The following is a 22923-nucleotide window of genomic DNA, read 5'->3' on the forward strand; positions in this document are numbered from 1 at the left end:
TTGAATGTTTGGATTCCTTAAGCAGAGAAGATAAATGAAAGAAAACTTCAGCTCTTCATCTGAAGGCTGTGTCTGACTCACCAGCTACTGGACGACAGTCTGGAAAGTTTTAAACTCTCCTGACAGTTTTGGCCATCAATAACTGAAAAGATACACGCTTTTCTGAGGCTGCCAACAACATCATCTGTCACAGGCTTTAGTCAAGACTCTCTAGATTATTTTTATGTCACTTAATGCTGCTTCTGCAGAGGACATTTCAGTTAATGAAGTTGTTCACAAGAAAACCCTGAAAAGTGGTAGGGAAAACTCGTCAGGTGTCTGTGGAGGGATGCCTGGTTCCACAGCCCTTATCAGCTCATCCCAGTACTTATGCAGAGTCTCCCAGGTCCTTCACTGGGATTATGTGGTGGATCCATGGATCTCTATGTCATCTCAATTTCTGTATCCGTAAGCAAGAAGAGTGGTGCTGCCTAGAAGAATGCCTGAGAAACCTGCTACTGTTAAGTGCTTTTAAAGTTTCCCATTAGCTATCAGTGGTACTCTGTGTTTTGGGAATTTAAGATAAGAGGTCTTGTTGCAGCTCTCAGAGGCTGCAAGTTATTTCTGTACTCATCATATCTGCTGCCTGTCTGCAGGGATTGCCCCAGAGCTGTAACAAAAAATAACATCCCTCAGACACCATTACCTCTGCAGGTTCAGATTACAGCCAAAGAAATAGTGCCTAATGAAGGCTGCAGCCCTGGGGCAAAACAAATATATAAGAGTAAATATGATGCTCTCGCGTCGTGAAAGATGCACAGACGATGATGCACAAGAGAAAACCTGCAGAGTGTTGCTGACCTGTTAGCCGTGCATCTAAAAGCGGTGTAAAGACTTCATCAGTCATGGGGACCAATTTACACTGTATCCTAGTAGGGTGAGGAGATATTGTGTGTATGTGTGTATATATAAAATGCACTTTTTCTTAACAGAGACTAGCACACTGTTCCTGCCCAGGATTTGCTGAAAATGCTCTGCCTTGGGCTTTTGTTTAAAAGATACTAGCAAGTGGCAGGACATATGCACTCCGGTCATGCATCGCACTTGAAGAGAGACTTGGCAAATAGCTAATTATTTATGAATCATAGAATCATAGAATACCAGGTTGGAAGGGACCTCAAGTTTCATTTGGTCCAACCCTTCTTAGCAAAAGCACGGTCTAGACAAGACGGCCCAGCACCCTGTCCAGCTGAATCTTAAAAGTGTCCAATGTTGGGGAATCCACCACTTCCCTGAGGAGATTATGCCAATGGCTGATTGTTCTCACTGTGAAAAATTTTTCTCTTGTGTCCGATCGGAATCTCCCCAGGAGTAACTTGTACCCATTACCCCTTGTCTTTTCCATGTGACTCCTTGTAAAAAGGGAGTCTCCATCTTCTTTGTAGCCACCCTTTAAATACTGGAACATGGTGATAAGGTCTCCCCTAAGCCTTCTTTTCTCAGGGCTGAACAAACCCAGTTCTCTCAGCCTTTCCTCACATGGCAGGCTTCCCAGTCCTTTGATCATCTTTGTGGCCCTTCTTTGGACCCTCTCCAGCCTGTCCACATCTTTTTTGCATAGCAGGGACCAAAACTGAACACAGTATTCCAGGTGTGGCCTGTTAAGCTCTGAATAGAATGGGATAATGACTTCTTTATTTCTGCTGGTGATGCCCTTGTTGATGCAGCCCAGCATCCTGTTGGCTTTCTTTGCCGCAGCAGCACGCTGTTCACTCTTATTGAGCTGCTTGTCCACCAGGACCCCCAGGTCCCTTTCCACAGAGCTGCTCCACAGCCGGGTAGATCCCAGCCTCTGCTGCATTCCTGGATTATGCTTTCCCTTACATTTGTCTTGAAAGACCTTACATTTGTCTTTATTGAACTTCATAAGGTTCTTGTTAGCCCACTCTTCCAGCCTATCCAGGTCTTCCTGCAGGGTGGCTCTCCCTTCCAAAGTGTCCACTTCCCCACTCAGTTTGGTATCATCAGCAAACTTCATCGGGGTACACTTGATCCCATCATCCAGATCACTTATGAAGATATTAAACAGCGTTGGGCCCAATATTGATCCCTGGGGAACCCCACTTGTGACAGGTGGCCAGTTTGAAAAGAAGCTATTTACCACACCCTCTGGGAGCGGCCTGTCAGCCAGTTCCCCACCCACCACACAGACCACTTGTCTAGACCGTAACACATCAGTTTCTCTAGGAGGAGGCTGGGGAAACCATATCGAAAGCCTTGGAGAAATCCAGGTAGACAACATCCACTGCTTGCCCCACATCAACCGAGCAGGTTACTTTGTTGTAGAAGGTGATCAGGTTTGTCAGGCACGATTTGGCCTTGGTGAATCTGTGCTGGCTTTTCCCAATCACGTGCTTCATTTGACTTGCGATAGCCCCCAGGAGGATCGTTCCATAACTTCCCCAGGGACTGAAGTAAGACTGGTGGGCCTATAGTTTCCTGGATCCTCCTTTAAGCCCTTCTTGTAGATGGGGGTGACATTAGCCTTCTTCCAGTCTTCTGGGATGTCCCCTGATCACCATGACTTCTCAAAGATTGTGGAGAGCGGCCTCGCAATGACGTCAGCCAGCTCTCTTAACACCCTCGGCTGGATATTGTCAGGGCCCATCGATTTGTAGGGGTCAAGCTGCTGTAATAGTTCACATACCAACTCTTCCTTCACTGACGGTGGGTCTGGGTTTGCATCAACCTGGATTTTTGTTCCCAAGGCCTGGGCCCCAACAGTGTTGGTAAAGACAGAGGTGAAGAAAGTGTTGAGAACCTCTGCCTTTTCAGCGCTGTTGGCGACTGATTCACCTCTCCTGTTTAACAGTGGGCCAATATTTTCCTTCTGTTTCTGCTTGTTGTTTCCATACCTGAAGAACCCTTTCTTGTAGTTTTTGACACCTCTGGCCAATTTCAATTCAAACTGAGCTTTTGCTTTTCTAACTGCATCTCTGCACACCCTGGCAATGCCCTTGTAGTTCTCAACGGGTATTTGTCCGCTTTTCCATCTCTGGTGCACTTCTCTTTTGGTTTTGAGAAGACTCAGAAGCTCACAGTTAAGCCAAGGGGGTCTCCTGCTCCACCTACTTCCCTTACCTTTAAAGGGGCTGAACTGTTTTTGGGCTTCCAGGAGAGCATTCTCAAAAAACTCCCAGCACTCGCTAGCTCTTTTATCCTCCATGGAAGTTTCACACGGAATCCCTCCCAACTGAGCTCTGAGCGAGCTGAAGTTTGCTCTTCTAAAATCTAAAACCTTTGTCTTAGTACTAACTTTCAGCGTGCTCAGCAGGATCCCAAACTCCACAATATTGTGACCACTGCAGCCAAGGCTATCGCTAACCAAGACATTACAAAGCAGGTTTTCTTGGTTTGTGAGTAGCAAGCCCAGCAGGGCCTCATTCCTGGTTGGCACATCTAACATTTGTCTGAGAAAGCAGTCCTCTACGCCTTCCAGGAACTTGATGGATGACATGTGAGCTGCTGTATTGTTCCTCCAACAAATATCTCGGTAGTTGAAGTCACCCATAAGAATCAGGTTCTGTTGACCCAAAGCTTGTTTAAGTGACCCAAATATTGCTTCGTTGGCCTTATTGTCTTGGTTTGGAGATCAGTAGCAGATGCCTACGGTATGATGCCCCTTGGAGACAGCCCCTCTGATCTTGACCCAGGGGCATTCAATAGGGCTTCCACAATCGCTGTAGTTGACTTCTATACATTCAATGTTCTCCTTAACATAGAGCACGACTCCTCCTCCTCTTCTTCCCTGCCTGTCTTTACAAAACAGCCTATAGCCATCCATCGTGATCCTCCAGTCATGTGAGCTGTCCCACCATGTTTCAGTTATTCCTATGATATCATAACTTTCTGACTGGGCACGGAGCTCCAGTTCCTCCTGTTTGTTCCCCAGGCTGCGTGCATTGGTATACATACACTCGAGGTGGTTGGTCTTCTGGTTCTCATCTTGGGAGGCAGCTAAGGAATGTTTGTCACTGCTCTGGTTGGCCTGGTTTGTTGCAATGGCGTGAGATTTGCCATTTTGGACCCCACCCCCAAGTCCCTATATCTCCCTGTGTAATCGTAGCAACATTTCACTTGCACTGAGTCTCTGACTTGGCTGTGTGATGCACACCCTCGGAGGGAAACTTGCCCTGACAGAGGGAGCCTCCGTCCTGCTGGGCACGGCTGTGTTGGACTGAGCACCCTGCATAACCCTAGCTCTGCTCCTCCTCCTCCTCCCCAGTGCCGCTGGCTGATGCTGTGAAGGAATCCCCCACTCATTCCCTGCACGTGGACATCTGTCCCCCTCTCCTTGCCCTGCGGACCTCTGGTCCTTCCTGTTGCAAGAGGCGAACACCCATGTTAGTTATCAAATATTGTGATCTGATATTTGATGTTTTTCCCTCTCGCCCTGGTTCTGTCTGCCCTGCAGCCCACACGGTGATGGGGGTTTGGAGTTATGCCCCAGTTATTTCTAAACTAGCCATGGGCCAGGCTCAGCCCTGCATCATCCCCGCTTTTTAAGGCTGGGGCTGGGTGGCCTTGCAGTGCCAGCACGTTTGTTTTGCCCTTCCCTGTCCACTCCTCTCATCAGGGAAGACTTCGACTTGAAGTCAGAGAGATCTTTTCTGCGGGTTTCAGTGGGAGGAGACCTCTGCTCTGTTTGACCCTCTATTTTCTTTCAAAGTACTCAAAACAGAACTTCAGGCTGCTTCCAGGGCCAGACACTTTCTTGGCCAGTTGCAAGAAGCCTTCCTGATCTGGCTGTGGTACAAGCGGTCAGAATTTCACTTGGATGAATTGTTCTCAAACAACGTATTTGCCAATGTATTAGGCAAAAAAAGGCTTTTCTTTTGATGTCAGCTGTGATGCAGATTTTTATATCTCAGCACACTTCTGTCCACAGACCTATTTACTGTGGAGGATGGGTGAAAATGCTGAGTGGGAATTAATCATGTTGTGTCTCAGGCACGACTGCAGTGCAGTTTTAATTTGTTTGTTTTTCCCCCTATACTCTTACCATTAGATTGTATCTACTACCCTAAAATGTTGCTCTCCGGGGCAAAGAATCGGCCCCTTTCTGCAGAGCTCCATTCTTTTAATTAGCACTAAACCGACTCCCCAAGCACCTTTTAACAATATAAACACTATATGAATTTTGAGGTTTTTTTTCTCTCTTTATTTTATTTTTCTATTCAAAGTCATCATAAACTGTGAAGTAAATTTCATGAAAAATGAAAATGGAATATCTCCATGTTCCCCGCAGCAGCAGCACAACGACACGCAACAGTGCAATTGCAAAGCACAGCGGGTAAAAAATTTCTCTTAGGCTGTGCTGCAGTTAAGGAGAGCATCACAGCACAGAAGCCAAAATGAGCAGGGACTGGATTCCTTGCTAAGTGCCAGTCACCTGGAGAGAAGAGGGGTACCTTGCTGGGACTTTGCAAGGCACCCCAGCTGTTGGCTTTGCATCAGAGGCTCAGCTTGAAGATGGGGAGAAAAGTTGTGTGAAATGAATATGGACGGTGTGAAGAAATGGGATAAAGTGGAGATAAATAATTAGGGGTTAAAGAGAACAGAACAAGCAGCTGCAGAGGGGAGGAGGAAGCGGGGGCAGGAAAGAGACGGTGTGCTGGAAAGCTAAGCCTCAGCCGGCCAAGGAACGGCTGCGGATGTAGAGCAGGACTCTTCCAGGACAGCATTCCCTGTTGACTCAGGGGCTGTGACGAAACCAATGTCACTTGGGGAATCTGGATTTCTTGAAACATTTCCATACTGGCAAAAGCACCACTATCATAGATGAAAAGGGCCTTTTTTTTGGAGTCTCATGAGCAATAGGAGTGCTTCTTCACTAGTACCAGCTGATTTGTGTAGAAGGGTCTGGCTGGACCAACTACCCCAGTTCAAGTGTCCTCACAAACCTTTTCTGGTGTAGACCTGACCTCTGGCAGCACCAAGAGCAGGGTGGGAATGTGGTCTCCTCTAATTTATCTTTTCCTGAGAGTAATTTCTTGCATTGCTATACCTTAACATCTGCCTGGCTTTCCATTCCACACCCTCGTGCGGCCCTCCCGAGATGACAGACAAAGAGGAGTCAAGCAAATCATGAAAGAAGCCCAGGCAGACATGTTTGGGGGCTTACAGCTCTCCCAGCCAGGCTTGCATTTGAACTGGTACACTGCAGAGCTGTAAGCACGACGCTGCTGGCAAGCTGAAACTCAAGAGCCCGCTGAGAAGCTGGAGGAGGTTCTTACCGTCTGTGTCTTAGGCTAGTGATACCAGGTCTTTATTGTACTTATGTGGCTGTAAAATAGAAATAAGAAAACCTCCCCTCTTTGCAGGCAGGAAAAAGAAGTAAATGCCTCATATTGTAAGCTAGAATAAAAAAGATGACTGATTTTTGTTTCTTTGTGAAAAGTAGAGAAACACCCTATAGAGACCTAAGTTCTGGAGATACAGAGCACTCACCTTCCCTCAAGGTCTGCTGTTGGGCATTATGTTGCACAACCTCTGGTGGGACACACCGTGTATGTCATGCTTACACATGATGTTGTGTTCTGTAAGCACCATGTTAACTGAATTTGAAGTGATGACCATCAGCCAAGGAGGACCGTGAAACCTAACAGGTAGTGAGGGTGACGGGAGTGGAGGAATAACCGAAGGAGGTGAACCACTGACACCGGCCTTGGGTCACAGACAAGCTCTTGCAAAGGGGAATATGGGATCCTCCACCAGGTCCAGCCTGGTCAGCCATGGGGAACTGCATGCGCAGGAGAGCAATGAGAATAATAACAAAGAAGACACATTTCACCCAAAAGAAAAGGTTGTGGATTAAAGTAGCAGGTTAGATTTGTCTGGGCAGATCCCAAGCACCAGATCCCTGGGAATCACCCCCAAAGTTCAGCTTTCTAGTCTTCCATGAGGCTTCACTGAGCTCCAGTCTGTGACACAATGGCCTTACTGACAGCTAAACATAGGCCAAGAGGTCTATTTTTAGCATGCTAAAATATTCCAAAAAGGTGAAAAAAAGGGTATAAATCTGGAACTGGATTCCAGGGTGAAGGGTTGTGGGTTTTTTTTTGTGAAAAACATCTTCTCAGAGAAAGTGCTCCTTTTGGAGGATTTGTGGCATCTTGGCAAAGGAATAATTTGTTCCCTCATAAACACAGTCACCACTCTGAGTACAACTGGTGTAAATCAGGGCAGTTTGCAGCCTCTGGCTCTGCTGGCATTTCTGACTTCAGCTGAAAGGGAGGCCCACGGCTTTTGATAGAAAGATCACTGCCAAATTTAAGAGCTTCAGTCCTCATTCAGACATTTATTACCAGGCATGAAAGGAGTGCAAACTGCCATGCAAGTGATCTGAAGCAAACACGTCTGTCAGAGTTTGACTTCTCTCTCTGCCTGTCAGTCCTCTGCTGCCTTTGAAAGCGGTCAGGCTCCTGACTATATATTTGACTGTGTCGGCTGGGTCGGAAACAATTTGTCAGGCTAATCCTTTAACTGGCTCCATGGGAGTCTGTCTCCTGAGAGTGCTCGTCCCCAAGGATTCCCACAGATGGGCATGCACCCCTTGCGTCGTGATGTCCAAGGGGTTCAGCCTTCATCTCACAGCGCAAGTCCTGACAGCCCAGGAGGCTGTAACAAAAACTGTGAATTATAGAATCATAGAATCATTAAGGTTGGAAAAGACCTTTAAGATCATCGAGTCCAACCGTGAACCCAACACTACCATGCCCACTAAACCATGTCCCTAAGTGCCTCATCTACACGTCTTTTAAATACTTCCAGGGATGGTGACTCAACCACTTCCCTGGGCAGCCTCTTCCAAGGCCTGACCACTCTTTCAGTAAAGAAATTTCTCCTAATGTCCAATCTAAACCTCCCTTGGTGCAACTTGAGGCCATTTCCTCTCGTCCTATCGCTTGTTACTTGGCAGAAGAGACCAACACCCACCTCGCTACAACCTCCTTTCAGGTAGTTCTAGAGCACGATGAGGTCTCCCCTCAGCCTCCTCTTCTCCAGGCTAAACAACCCCAGTTCCCTCAGCCGCTCCTCATCAAACTTGTGCTCCAGACCCTTCACCAGCTTCGTTGCCCTCCTCTGGACACGCTCCAGCACCTCCATGTCCTTCTTGTAGTGAGGGGCCCAAAACTGAACACAGGATTCGAGGTGCGGCCTCACCAGTGCCGAGTACAGGGGCACGATCACCTCCCTGCTCCTGCTGGCCACACTAGTTCTGATACAGGCCAGGATGCCATTGGCCTTCTTGGCCACCTGGGCACACTGCCGGCTCATGTTCAGCCGGCTGTCAATCAGCACCCCCAGGTCCTTTTCCTCTGGGCAGCTTTCCAGCCACTCTTCCCCAAGCCTGTAGCGTTGCCTGGGGTTGTTGTGACCCAAGTGCAGGACCCGGCACTTGGCCTTGTTGAACCTCATACAGTTGGCCTCAGCCCATCGATCCAGCCTGTCCAGGTCCCTCTGCAGAGCCTTCCTACCCTCCAGCAGATCAACACTCCCACCCAACTTGGTGTCGTCTGTCATCTGTGAAAAAACAGAGTATTAGAGTCAAAGAAACTGGGCTATCTGCCACAAATCTGGCTAGCCTTGAAAGCCTTATTTCATGGGATGGGGCTCTGAGCAACCTGATCTAGTCGAAGATGTCCCTGCCCACGGCAGGGGGGTTGGACTAGATGACCTTTAAAGGTCCCTTCTAATCCAAACTATTTTATGGTTCTATTAAAATTCATCTTCTATTATTTAAAATTGATGTATTTGAACAATTATGATTGCATAACGCAATTCTTTTTATGAGAGGTTTAAAATCAAAACCATAGCCTTCCTGATGTTGGTGTTTTATTGGTTTTATTTTTCTTCTCTTCCTCTCTCCCCCAGAAAAAATCAGTTCATCTGACTCCTGCAGGGTGACAACAATCTTAGAGTTCTTTACAGAACCACTTTTTTCCATTTTTTTTTTATTTTGATTTGAAGTTTTGACCGGATTTGATTTTTAGCCTTTCAGTCCAGGGGGACTCCATTTGCTTTGCTGTGGAAAAGCAATTCTACTTTATCCACTCTCTGCACATGATGTGTCAATCTGTGGGAGCTGAACTGAGAAGAAACAGTAAGTTTCTTTGCTCTTCAGCTTGGGCTCTCATTTCACTTAAACTGCCTGACATATTCAGACCAGGTCACTACCTTCAGTGGCACATGTAAAATGCTGCTGTAAACTGGTTGTGACTCCGCTGACTTCTTTTATATTGTTGCAAAATGGGGGTATGTAGCATGAAAGAGTACATATATGTTAATAAAGAATAACGATCATGAAAAGTGCTAGCTGCCCCTGAAAACTGGCCAGCTATGAACATGAAACAAAAATAAGTGAACTTTTTTTTGGTCTGTCTTGCTAAAAATCTCAATCTTCACCAGGGAAGCTAAATAGAAGGCTAAATTCTCCCTTCACAAGCCAATGAACTTCTGCCAATTGCAATGGTGCTTTTCAACGTGGACATCCGCTCATTATGAAAGGGACAAGACTCCTAAATGAGCACTGACCATTGCACAGATGTCGGGTGGGGCTTCCAAAGCCATAATGGGAACTGGGCATCCGAATTCCCTACAGGTTAGTGGAATCTGACTTACAGAATTCCTTAGTCAGCTTTGAAAAACAGCTGTAATGTTTAAAAATATCCAGTCCCGTCTGACTTTGATACAGCGACCTACAAGATACTATCAGTTTTGTTGACTTTTGCTCACTAACCTCTCTATAAAGTGATTGTGTGGGAAGCAGCCAAGATAAACTACTGAGACATTGCCTCTCATACCATGATAGCAGAATACATGAGGAATAACAACAGTAAGGAAAAGGAGTTCTCCTTAAAACAACAAAATAACAGCTTTTGTAATGACTCAAAATCTATGCTGTGAAATGTGGCATTTTCCACACCCAGTCATACAGCCAGCCTCCTAAGAGTGAGGCAATTTGGCAGGAATCCTGATGCAAAACTGTCTTAATTCTCCTTGATGGCACATCAGCTCTCAGCTGAAGTTTGCTGAGTTTTAGTCACTGCTGGAATCAAAGGGTCTTTCACAGGCAGCTGGAAAACTAGGAGAGGGAGCTGACATCGTCATGACCAAAGGCCACGCTAGAGGATCCACACCTGCAGGGGCAGGAACCCGTGACCTCTCAGCTTTGAGCCAGATCAACGTCATGGAAATAGAAAGTTTGAAAGCACTGACTATCACTCTTCCTATTAACCAAATTCTCTCACCACCTGAAACTTATATAAAATCCCTGCTAGGCGGGTGTCTGGGTTTCAAAGACCAAATGAGAACCATGTGGAGGATCTTTGGCTTTGTGATCATGTTTATTTTTTTAGCTTCTTATAGGGAGGAGCAATGGTCCATAAATCTATAATTACTACTATATAAGCCATGGCTATATACTGTAGCTGGAGCAAGTTAGAGAGAATATGAACCTTTCATATAATACAGAGCATTGGCTGTGATGCTGCTATGGTGAAAGACTGAGTCATTAAATTTAGCCAAGAGAATTATATGATGTGGGTGCCTGCAATAGCAGGAAAACACCATGATGTTCCAGCTGTATGTGTCAAGTACTTATGAAAACAATTAACGTTCCAGCATTGCCATTTAGTCAGTTGTTGTCTTTCCAACTCTGCAGGGCAAAATCTTTCTAATACTCTACATTTTTTTCTGTTGTCTAGTATCTCCTGTGCAAAAGAATGACACAAAATGCTGTAGGTTAGATATTTAAGCCTCAGCTCCATATACAGAAAGGTTCTGATGACTTGTCTTTCAAAAAGTTCAGATTAAAGGACTTAATTGGCATTAACTTTGTTTGTCTGTGTGTGTATTCATAAAGAACTTTCAAAGGATTCTTCACTTTTAATAAATTACAGCTATTTCCAGCAGGAGGAAGAAAGCATGTCTCTAGTCAGCATGCTTCTGTGCATTGTTCCACTACCAGATCACTGAAGTCTTTGGTATTTCAGCTTAAAGCACAATGACCTAAATAGTCTGAGAATGTATTTTTCTTACTAAGAATTATATGTGGGAGCAGACTTCGCCTCTCGGTATCACTAAGGCTAAAGTCTCCTGACCTCCCTGTCAGTCAGCCCACACATAGGCTTTTCTAATTAAGTCTCCCTATTGGATTTGACTGGGCTATTTCTATCTGTGCGGTTCCCCTTGAGGAAGAGTGCTAAAGTCAGGAAGGTGACCAGATTTACAACCAAAGACTGGATCACTTGTACTGCTACAAAAGTCACTTCAGATTTCAAAGATGTTTGAGCTTAAGGACCCAGGATGGAAGACAGGTGAAATATGGGATTAGATGAACACATAGGTTCACGAGACTGCATTTGTCTGCATCAAAATGCACCTTGGCAGAAGCGAGTTAAAAGAGGTATGAAGAATGAAAAGGACTAGCATAAGAGAAGAAGAGGGTGCAGAGAACTGGGAAAGAGTATTGCTTTTTTAAAGGAGGAAACAAATAGTGGGCCATGGAAAAGAGCATGAGAGCTTCTAGGAAACCTGGAGTGAGACAGAACCGTCTAAAGAGCTGCATCCAGTGCAACAGGGTGGGTTTGGGGCAGACAGCCACTAATGAAATAAAGATGTTTTACAAAAATTCCACACTTAAAAAGGCTCTTTTACCAAATTGACAGTCAAGCTGAATACCTCAGGAGGGGTGACCTAAAACCCCGGTCATACCTACCTACCTACCAAGCCTACCAGATGGCCAAGACTGTAATTAGGAGGCTACAAGGCTAAGCTTCTGAGTCCCTAGCTCAAAATTAAAACCTTTTCTCAAATTCCAGAGACATATCCGGGCTCAGGCTGGAGCTGAATAGTGAGTGGGGAATGATTATACATTTGGTTTTCACTAACATGATTCAATACTGAAGTCTTTTAAATCTGTTCTCTGTTTACCAGCTCCATGGGCAGCAGATTAATACTGGGGTTGTTGTGTATAATAATTAATTTTCAAAGGTATTTAATTTTGTATGTCATATTTTATGCTTTATGATATTGTGATGCAGAAGACATATGTTCACAGTATTATGAAAGGAACCCTGATGAGCTGAGCATTTCCTGTTGGAGTTAATTGAATTTATTGGAGGTGTTTGGTTTTTCTTACAGTTTGATTCTTTAGAAGCCAATTGAGATTGGGAAGCTGGCCTGTTTGGAATAACACTACCAATGTTGGTATACACAGCAGGGAAAAAAATCTTCATTTGCTTTTCTATTTGTAAATATTCATCTATATAAAATAATAATTAAAAGCATATGTTTATAGTTTACTAGGATTTAAATGATTGAGGTATTATATTTAGCATTCCAGTGTTCGTACAATAATGTCTTTAATTGTCTCTTTAATAATTGTCTCTTTAATAAATAAATGTCTTTTAATGTCTCTTTAACAGGAGCTATGGGATACTGGCTTGATTCATCAAAACTGTTAGTCTCATGGCCCATTTTTCCCCACAGTGATTATTTGACTCTGTAACAACACAGCCTGGCATATGGCTATACCAAGTCCATCCTCCACAAACAGTAGCCCAGTTAAGGTCAGTATTTCACAGGGATTTGGCTGGTGTTCTAGAGAATTTGATTTTTTGGAAGAGTACAGTCCAGAAACAAAGAACATTAGCTGGGAGAAGATGCCTCAGTGTCGGGAATGAAAGATAGGAGGACCAGTATAGGAAGCAAAGTGACCTAAAATACTTTTAGATGAGTTATAATGCATTTGTTTAATGAATGAAGGGTGTTAAATGAATATGACATACTGTAGCTCAGCTTTGGGTCTTCCCAGGGCTGGAGATATGCACATGACTGTCTGCATATGTGGACACATGTAAAATCATAGCTGTTATTAAAATAAGAGGTTTTGGCAGGGTACATTAAGTTTTAAATAGAATCTATTAGACAACGATTTCCAGGAGCAGTCTCAAGAGAGGAAAAAGTAAACCCGGTCTTGGCCAAGGAATCACAACTGCTGCAAAGAAAGCATCCTCTGTTGAGCTATACAATTAAGATCTGGACATTTTAAAAAGTTCTTAAATCTTTTCTTTTTTTTCATTACCAGTTAGCTGGCATAGGTAAAGATAATGATGGAAAACACAGCTTGATTTCTCCATCTTTACTTTTTTATATTTAATCAGTTAATAAGCTTCTTGATTCTTCTGCTCTTTCTATTGTTTATTGAACAGGATGTAAGTATAAGAACTATTATACAGTTTTTCTTCTAGCTAGGTAAAATCTTTGGAAACCTGGATACATGGCAGACAGCAGTAACTGCTCATGCACAGGCAAAGGTCCCAAGCAGCAAACAAAACCTTATGAGTTGTTTTATTAAATCATTTCAACAGTGCACAAGAAACTTGGATCCTACTGAAACCAATGGAAATTTTGCTATTAGTTTCAGGGCAGCCTTGATTTTACTTTTTGTTCTCAAGTATCATGAACATGTGTGTGATATACTGTCAACTGAGGATTATCTGTTGCCAAATGATGCCAGCAATGAATTAACAATCTAACCCAAACTACCTTCAGAGCCATTAGAAATACCCTATGATGCACTTTTCCTTACCCTTCCAAAACTATTCTGTATCTCACATTCTCCTTACAAAAGATAAATGTTCCAAGGACAGCATATTCTAAGCTTTAATTAACATATGCTTTGTATTATCTCTGTTGTGTGTTGTGCTTTACCCAAATGGTCTTATACATATTTTCACAGGTGATCATGACCTGAATATAGCATGTGCATGTGCCTTACTTCATATGAACACACTCTTGATTCCCTTCTTGCACCGTTGTTCCTGGATCCAACCCTTCCCCATTTTGAAGCTTTTTAATTTTCTCCACAATGCCAAACCAGGCTCCCACTCCTATCAGCAGCTTGTGATAGGATAAGTAAGAAAAAAGAACAAGTCAGCTATGACGTGGCAAATTTAAGCCTCACCAGCTGAGGGATTTCTCAGAGTTTCAATGTACATCCTTTTCTGGCTGCTGGTACTACAATGTGTGGGCATTTGGGTGCTTGCAAGAAATAAAGTCCAAGTACTTTTGTTTAGGTTTTGCAGTTTTTATTGATACTTCATTTTTCAAATTACAGTTTCTTTTGACTTCAAATAATAGATGTGGGGCTTATTTTGTGCCATATTCAACAATTTTCTTGAAAAACTACATTCTTGAAAGGTCTACTTTACTTGTTGAGAAAGTTAACTAAAGGAAGCAACTTGTTCATCTGGTGTGACACAGTTGTATGGATGTACAATTGTGTGACAAACCCATCCAATAGCACTGTGATTTTCTATCATCTGCTGTAAGCCACCTTGCCTCCCAGTGGCTGGCTCTCTCGGGAGGTAAGTCCTTCACTGGGAGCTTCACTAGGGCTGCTTTCTGCAGATGGCTCTCCATTACTTGCACTTCCTGAAAAGACAATATAATTAAGATTAAAATAAATGTCGTATCTTTGATGCAGCAAGCTAGAAGGTACACACTTCGTCAATGACACTTAGGAGCCTTTTTATGCAGCTATAAATGTTCAGGAAGCTATTTTTCTCAGTTTGCAGTCCATTTGCAAAATGCTTTAGGGTAATGACAGATCAACTAATGGTAATCAATTATCATGCTTCCAGCATGCTTTAAGTAACTGCGACTGGAATGCATAATAGCTTGCACTCCACCTGTGCAAGACTTGTTCTCTTTCTTGTATTATCTCCTGATACTTACCTACCAGGCAGGAATGTCTTTTGTCTGTCTGGAATACATAAAACCCCAAGCACCTAGCTCTGATAGATCTCTTCTTCCTTATTCTTTACCTTCTGTGATTTTAGTCTTCCACCCTGTTTCAGAAGTGCAGTTGTCTCAACAAGACCAAAAGTGTACTGATGGTGTTTATTCAATGTATCGTACCCAGAGTGCTCTCATTGCTGCACAGATGTCCCTCATACTAAAGGAATCTGTTTCTAGTGGAGATTTCCAAAAAGAAGGTGTGAATAAAATGGGTAAGAGATGAATGCTAACCACAGCATTCCTGATTCGGTCTTGATTCAAGTCTGAACTATGAACACTGTTGCTTTATTTGGATTTTTGTGTGGCTACACATGGTGTCTCAGAGCTAATGGAGAAGGTTTCAGCTTTGCTAGCCATTGAATTTTCCACAGGTGGGGTCCAGTCTGGCTGATTTGGACACGTAAAGTATGCCTAAATGTCTAAATTTAGGCACATGAGTTAGGCAGACAAGATTTCACTTTGGAGACACTAAAGGTATCTCCTTCTCCCCAGTAGCAACACTGCTTAGAGGCACTCATTTTAGGAGGACTGGTTCTGTTTAGATACCAGTTAGATGAGTAAGAGGTGTAGACTGGATCCAAGTCTACCTATTCGGGATGCAGTGAGAGGCCCCTTATAAAGGGACTCACTGTTATGCAGCACAGTCCACCCCACTATGCAAGGGGAATTTAAGCATTCAGACATACTGTCTGAATATGCATAAACATTCTGGAGCTCCTGTTTTTAACTGAATTTCAAGTTGTTAACACATTCCCTGGAAAAAGCCATCCACAGCTTTTTTCCACAATGGCCACTCTTCTTGTTTCTCGTTTTGATGTTTCCCATGGAAACCATCATGATTCAGAATATAAAGCATGTCTTTGAAATGCAACCATGGGAACTCCATTTACTAAATCCAAACCTTTTCAAGCACCATCACTTTCATAGCTCCCCAGGTAAACTGCCCCCCCAAAATGCCAACTTTACAAACTGGTTTCAAACAAAACTTCAACAGATTTATAGATCATCTGCAATGAAACAGATGCAAACTTTCCTTCATAATTTGTAAAGGCACTGCCAGTAAATACCATGAAGAATCATTGTATTTATGAAATTACTTTTGTTAAATTATCTTCAATTATAACAACACACATTTCAAATCAGGAATAAATGATACATTCCGTCATTAAATATTGCAGTCTGATCACAAAATGAAACACCTACTTCAACTTGGACAATATTTTTACTAAATGGAAAGAAAATTACAGGTAACGGTTAAGCTGGATATATACACAACAGCTTTTAGATCCAGCAGTGAATAACCTAAAAGACATGTAACTTAAGCTGTACAAGAGATTCTAAATATGAGAGGCTTTCTTCCAGAAACTGCAATTTATGAGTTTAGGAGTAACTCTGTTCCCTGTTGGACTGAGACTTAGCATCTAAGATACTGATCTTTGAGCCTTTAGTTATCCCTAATTTGACATTTCTAAGTCAAGAAAAATGGCAGTAAACATGGCAGTAAACAACAGATCAAGAAAAAATTTTGAAAAGCCAGTTGCAGTTAAATTTTATGATCACTGGTTTGTCCAGTTCTTCTCCATTTTACTGAAATATGTTGGGTTTTTTTGCTTATATATCCCAGATGGTATATGAAGCTGGAAAGATATTGATTTGAAGGAAGAGGTGAGATGGACAAAACAGGATTCATCACAGTTGTTTGAGACTGCATCAGAATAGACTCTCTACAGCTTTGCACTTGGACATGAGAACTGGATTGTTTCATTAGCAATGCCTCTTGCTGCCACACTTGTAAACTCCATCTACTTGGCATGAGGCCACAAACTGCAACCCACAACTGAGACTCAGCAGTCCAAATGAACAGCGTATCATACAATCCAAAAACACTATCATGAAGATTTATAATTATTGAAAGGCAGGAAACTGCTCTTTTTTCCACTAAGTACGTGTTAGATTGGATCTCACAGTAGCTGACTGACAAATAGTTCCCCCTCAGGATGGAGTGCAAGGTACATCATCCAAAAATGGTTTGCAGCATTGCTCTTTCAAATCTAGCATCCAACATCACACCAGGATCCCATATGACAACCTGGCAGCACTCCAGGAACAGAGTCCGGAGCACTTAGGTAACAACAGAGATGCAGTGCTTCAGCTCTGAAGGGAGGTACAGCAAGCTACCTCTAGTGCAAGGAGGCACACCAACCAAGCAGCAACATGATGCTTAGGGACTTAAAAAAAAAAAGGAAGGTTTCCATTCTCTTGACTGAACACATTCTATAGTCTCACTTGTCCACTCCTGCAGAATGTGATTTTTGGGAACAATGCAAGTGATGAACTTGTACTGATGGACTGACACTGCTTTGGCATGAATTTTGGCATGAATTTTGGCACAGCCTCCTCTTAAAAAGAAAATGAAAATGTTCAGCCATCAGCATCTGAGGTTCATACAGTCCTTCTAGCTGAACTGATGAACATTACGAATCTTTTTTCTCAAGGAGGTGGGCTCAGTTTGTTTTCAAGACACCCACGGCAGAAGTCTCTGTAAGTTACCATCCCATGCTGAGGTCTGGACCAGAAACGGGTTTGATGTGATGCCTATTTAAGTAGAAGACATATGAGAACTTTCAGTATTCTAGGGTGAGATAGGATTAAAGATGACTATTAAAGCAAGGTGGCAAGCCAACGTTGCTATGAGATGGAATTTAGTAGAAGTGAACTGTGTAGCTGCATTACCATGGTGCCGAGGCCAAGTAAATACTGGCTTGAAGAGCAGGCAGGGTGTACTCACTTCTGCTTACAGAATAACATGTTGACATGTGCTTTTTAAACCTTCTCCTTGACAATCTATACTCCATAAATCTCACACTGTGTGGCTTGTTTTCAAAAACCTGACTCATCTTTGTGAACTCTTTCAGTGTGTTTTTCTTGCCCTCTCTCAATTTTTATGTTTAACGTTCAAGTATTTTGTTTTGGCCACTGACGAGGGCAGGATATTGAGCTAGGCAGACCATTGAACTGACCCATACACGAATGTTGTTGTATTCTTATGCCAGTTTAGATGGTTTTAAACCTTTTCCATCTCAAAACTAATCTGCCCTGGTAGATATTTTCACACCTTTTTTTGGGATTTTCTGTAAATGCTGGGAGTAGCCTCTGTCCGTGGTGCTCAGTCAACAGTCGTTCTACCAGAGCCGTGACTTCAACTCAGTCTGGCATTACACAGCCATAATGCTGTGAGATTAAGTCCCAAAAGATCTAGATGCTATACCCTGGACTGATTAAACATCAGAATTAAGCTTTGCAAATTAGGAATATCTCAACTAGCAGAAAGCCATCAGAGGGATCAAAATATTCTCTCTGAACTTGAAAGACACCAAGAAACTGATACCAAGAAACTGATGAAAAGGCCTACAGCAAAATATTGAGTCCACTTTTGAAGAAAGACCATGAGTAATGATTCAGGTTAACTCTTGAACAAAAGCATTGATGCTTTGTGTTTGTATCAGAACTTGATGGTTCTGAGACATTATAATTTGGTGTCACACAAACATCAGCCTCAGTCCAACTGAGATGGTCTGTCAGGCATAGATAGCCTAGGTAGCTCAGTGTCTTGGAAAGTACATTTTGTTCGCAGAAATGCAACTGCCCTCCAAAGCAGAAAGGGCCTGGACTGTGTTCACTGTGAAGATGAGTCCTTAGGACATAAAAAACACTTGTAAGCTTGCAGGCCTCCAAGAACAATTCAAAACATCTCAGCCTGCCAAAAAGGGATGATTTTGTCTGCTTTTTTTGAGGCTCTCCAAATTTATTTACAACATACACAGACATGAAGGGGAGTTTATTTACCAGAATAAATTGAGTATTTAGGGCAGAGCAGCAGATTGAAATCTCAGCAGACTTGGTCTTACTGTTTTAAGCAGTAAAAAAAAAATTGAAGGAATCTCACAGCTGCATGGAAATTTATGGAGACAAAGGAGAAGTACAAGGGACATAACCATCACAGCTATAAAAAACACCAAAGAAACTATCTAGTGTGAAGACAAAGCATGCAGGATATATATTGAGATATATCTAAAGCCTCAATTGCAACTTTACAGTGAAGTTATTGTGCTCCTCCTAAGTAATATGAATCTCAACATTCTCATGTTAGGTGCTTCCAGTAGATCAAAGAGGCCACTTCCAGTTTAGTCAAAGTCTATATTATGACTGCAAATAGAGAGCAAACTATTAGAAGATATCATCTTCATATCTTCATATCTTCATCATACCTTCTATAATTACTGCAGGAAGATTTCTCTTGCTCTAACTCCAGGACAATGAAACTCTATTACACACTATCTTCTCTAAAATAAATTTTTTAGTGTTGCATCAGGAGAGTCTCAACCATATACCCTGGACAGTGCAAGATGTTTCATTTATGAAAAGTATTTTTCCATACCATTTTCCATACATGACAAAACTATAATATTAACAGGACTAGAGGCAGAAGGAAACATTAAGCAGAGAATTTAGGTTTCATTTAATGACAGAAAACATTCTGCTCACCTGTGGATGCTTTCAGTCTTCTGATATAATCAGACCAAAAGGAACAGTCTGCTTTTTTCAATCCTTTAAGAGTTGGCAAGGAAACAGTGAACTCCTTGTAGTTATCACCATCATCGTTTGGCAGATACATAGGCCAGGGGGGCATCACCCCCGACATTCTTCTTGAGAAACTATGAGGGTAGTTTGGATTTCTAAGGGAATGGGAGAAATGATCATTAGAAAACAACGACATGAACAGTAAAATGCAGAAGGAGATCGGCTGGGTCAGGGAAATGTGTATCCAGTCTCTCTGACTAGTAGGGTTCAAATTCAGTCCAGACTCGTGAATCGTTCACGGTGTTTCACCTGACAGTAACTTGTTAGTCTGGTTCACTTCCTAGGGAACAGGTACACAGAACCTGTATAGACACAGGCTCATGAACAGCCTCAACAGGCCTCGGTCCCAAAGCAACCCAGGCTACTCTAAAAAGCACATAAAGTCACAGTTCCCACACTAGCTTTCCAGAGATTCTCCTCATTTTCAAGCATGGCCACAGTACAGTAAAGCTGAGGGTTATTCTCAGGGTAGTTGTTAAAGGATGCACTGTATCTTCATGTGCTTTCCCCTTTCTTCTGGGAATAAGGGAACTCTTAGCCAAGACCCTTCAGAACTGGGGTTCTGGAAGCTCTGGAAACAACACCAAGGCCTTTGTAGCCCCCGTATATGTAAGTAGAATTTGCAGCTTCTCCATAGAGATAAAATTCCTATTACTTCTAGCTAAGCATCATACTAGAAATCTTTGGTATCTGCTTGACAACTTGGCCATGACTTTCCAACAGCATTGACCAAAGCCACCTCTGTAGGATTACAAATTGCTAGAGAAAATGGAGGCTATTTGAGTGAGTGCAGGATCTGGACTACATTCCCCCTACTCCTCCCCACCTCCCCAATCATAACAATTCTTAAATGTCACACGCTTACCCAGAGTTTACAAAATTGGAGATATACTGCATAATTTGCAAGGAAAGGCTCTTTTCTTCCAGAGTAAATTGTTCTTCATACTTCGGGTAGAATGGCAGTCCAAATGCATACTGAACATCCAGCAAGAACTCCTGACCTGAACTAAAAAAATATTTATAGAAAGGTAATTAAAACCATCATTTATTTATTGGGGGGAGAAAGGGAGCTAATTTAATTCAGAGAATAAAGCAAAGTTTTAAATAATTAATGACCATTAATTAGAGTGTGGTGAGCTGTGGGGCTTTTTCAAATCAGAACATAAAAGAAGAGCAAGCAATAACAAGGAGAATTTGCCATTAAGTTAATGTAGGGTCTTTAACATTTGTTACAAGAGGAAATTGGAAGGCAGCAAGGCATATTTCTCTAAATAAGGGAAAGTGATAGAGGGAGAAAGCCACTTGGCTATTCTTTAAATGCCTCTTAAGATTTTCACTAAAATTAAATTCAGAAAGTGGAAGCAAGTGGTGATATGGAATCTGGCAACCATGATGGAAGGTTAATTATGGTTTATTTCACAGATCTGGAATAAAATCCTGGCCCTTCTTAACAACAGTTGGAGTTTTTTCCATTGACTTCATTGGGGCCAGCATTCTGCCCTAAATTTTTGGATAAGGAAAGATGTAATAGGAGATGTTTATGAAGATTTCTCTTAGACATAGTTTTAATCTAATTTCTCTGCTGGCTGGGTGGTTTTGGTTCATACAGTCTGTTCTCCCCAAGTTTTATATGGCAGTCAAGTCAAAACAGCTTGAGGTAATCACCTAGATCGGCTTTAAGAAAGAATAATTGTTGTTTACTTCCATGTAATAATTAACACATATAATAAGGAATATTTCAACAATTCAGAGACAACAATTGTAAGACCTAGTAACAAAGGTTACACAACTCAACATACTCAAGTCCTGCAGAAAAACATTGGGCAACTTCCACTAATAAAATTATAACTAAACTATGCTCAACACATAGCTTTGAACCACAGCTCAGAAGGAGACATTTCTGGTATGGAGTCCAATTGCATTTTCTGTATCCCACATTTAGACAAAGGTCTGATTGACTTGGTTAAATGCTGCAAGAAGGCAAACAACATCAGGGGACCTGGGAGAAGGAACAGATGTCTGTGAGGCTAGGATAAACAAATCCCAGATCCACTCAGCAAGATTTCATCTGCAGAGGTTGTTGTCAAAAGGTGACACAACTGAAACTACTTTATCTTTGGACATGAAATGCAGCAGCATTGATATGGTCCTTATATTGCCTCTAATGGAACAAGGCTTGTAGTTCAAACCATTACGGGCAGGTGGACTGAAAGCAAGATGACTCTTTTACATTTTATGAGTGGTGGCACCAAAGCCTCTATTTTGAAAAACAAACACAAAACCCTCTAAATGAAATACATCTTTCATTGTATTTTCCTTAGTCTTATCATAATACCTCAGTAATACTTTGCATCTGGAAAGTGAATTATTCACAGATTATTCACCAAAAAAATGTAGACCTGAAACAAGATTAAAGCATATTTTTCTTCCCCAAATGTTTATAGAAGGATTAAGCAAGATCATAGTTTAATAATTTTGCTTTAAAAATAATTTGCTTGGCCCAGTATATTACAGCAATGTTTAGTGTCGGTATCGCAGCAAAGGTACCATATACTTAAAGGAGCTGTTTTCTTTTCAATAGAGAGTCAGTTTTGAATAGAATAAAGGACATGAAATTAGTTAAGATGCAATGAAGGGACAAAGGTACCCATTTAGGAAAGGCATAGCAGAGGTGAACTTTGCTCTAAATGTAAAACAAGTGAGCTGGGACCGAGGGTTTCCCCCCAAATGAGACTGTGTTCTCAGCCCTCATGTTTCTAGAGGTGAAATCTCTTAAGGTCACAGCCCAGATTAAAATTCAGCAAACTCTAAACAGAGAACTTATTAGGACTGAAATCATTTGTACAACTGTAATGGGTTTGATACAGAGACATCTGTACATCTACACAAAACTCTACAATTTCATGGGCTGCTTTCAATATTTCTGGTTGATGCTACCACACCCTGGCCAGTGAGTGTCAGTAGTAAGAGGATGAGAAAGAAAACATAAAACTAAGAGGGGAAAGAGGCACATATATACGTGCACAGAACAGCAGTAAAGACAACTGTGAAACATCTAGATGGCAGGTAGATGGAAAATATCAGGGGAACGTTTCTGTCTCCTCCCTCAAACTCTGATTGGGGAGGGGGAGTCCAAAATGGCCAGAAACACCCAAACAAGGATTTTGGAGACATGTAGGAGCTCTGAGCATATTCAAGGGAGCACCAGGTAGTGATATTGTTTTCATTGGAAGAAAAGTGGAGTGAGAGAAAGAGAAGAGTGACAGATAAGCATGTACAGCTTTGCTGTTGTACACTGCTAGCTCTGCAGGGAGGTTTTTCTTTGTTGAGCTGCTCCAAACTGCACTCCTGAAACCCCAGGGTGCCTTATAGGTGACTCAACAGCATCAGCTCTAAATGGGGAAGTGCAATGCCCAGCAACTGGTGGACTTCAGA

General features: G+C 42.4%; 1 protein-coding gene across 1 annotated transcript in view; it reads right to left on the reverse strand.

The window, feature by feature from the left end:
• Nucleotides 1-14113: 14113 nt before the first annotated feature.
• TG (thyroglobulin) overlaps nucleotides 14114-22923 on the reverse strand; it is a 162497-nt gene continuing 153687 nt past the window's right edge. Inside the window, exons 46-48 of the mRNA XM_075141138.1 lie at nucleotides 20354-20494; nucleotides 19393-19583; nucleotides 14114-14481 (exon numbers count right to left, since the gene is read on the reverse strand). Of these exons, the coding sequence (XP_074997239.1) occupies nucleotides 14366-14481; nucleotides 19393-19583; nucleotides 20354-20494 (448 nt within the window). The 3' untranslated portion in view covers nucleotides 14114-14365. The remainder of the gene's footprint in view (nucleotides 14482-19392; nucleotides 19584-20353; nucleotides 20495-22923) is intronic.

Source organism: Calonectris borealis, chromosome 2, assembly GCF_964195595.1.
Source record: "Calonectris borealis chromosome 2, bCalBor7.hap1.2, whole genome shotgun sequence".
Classification (NCBI taxonomy): Eukaryota; Metazoa; Chordata; class Aves; order Procellariiformes; family Procellariidae; genus Calonectris; species Calonectris borealis.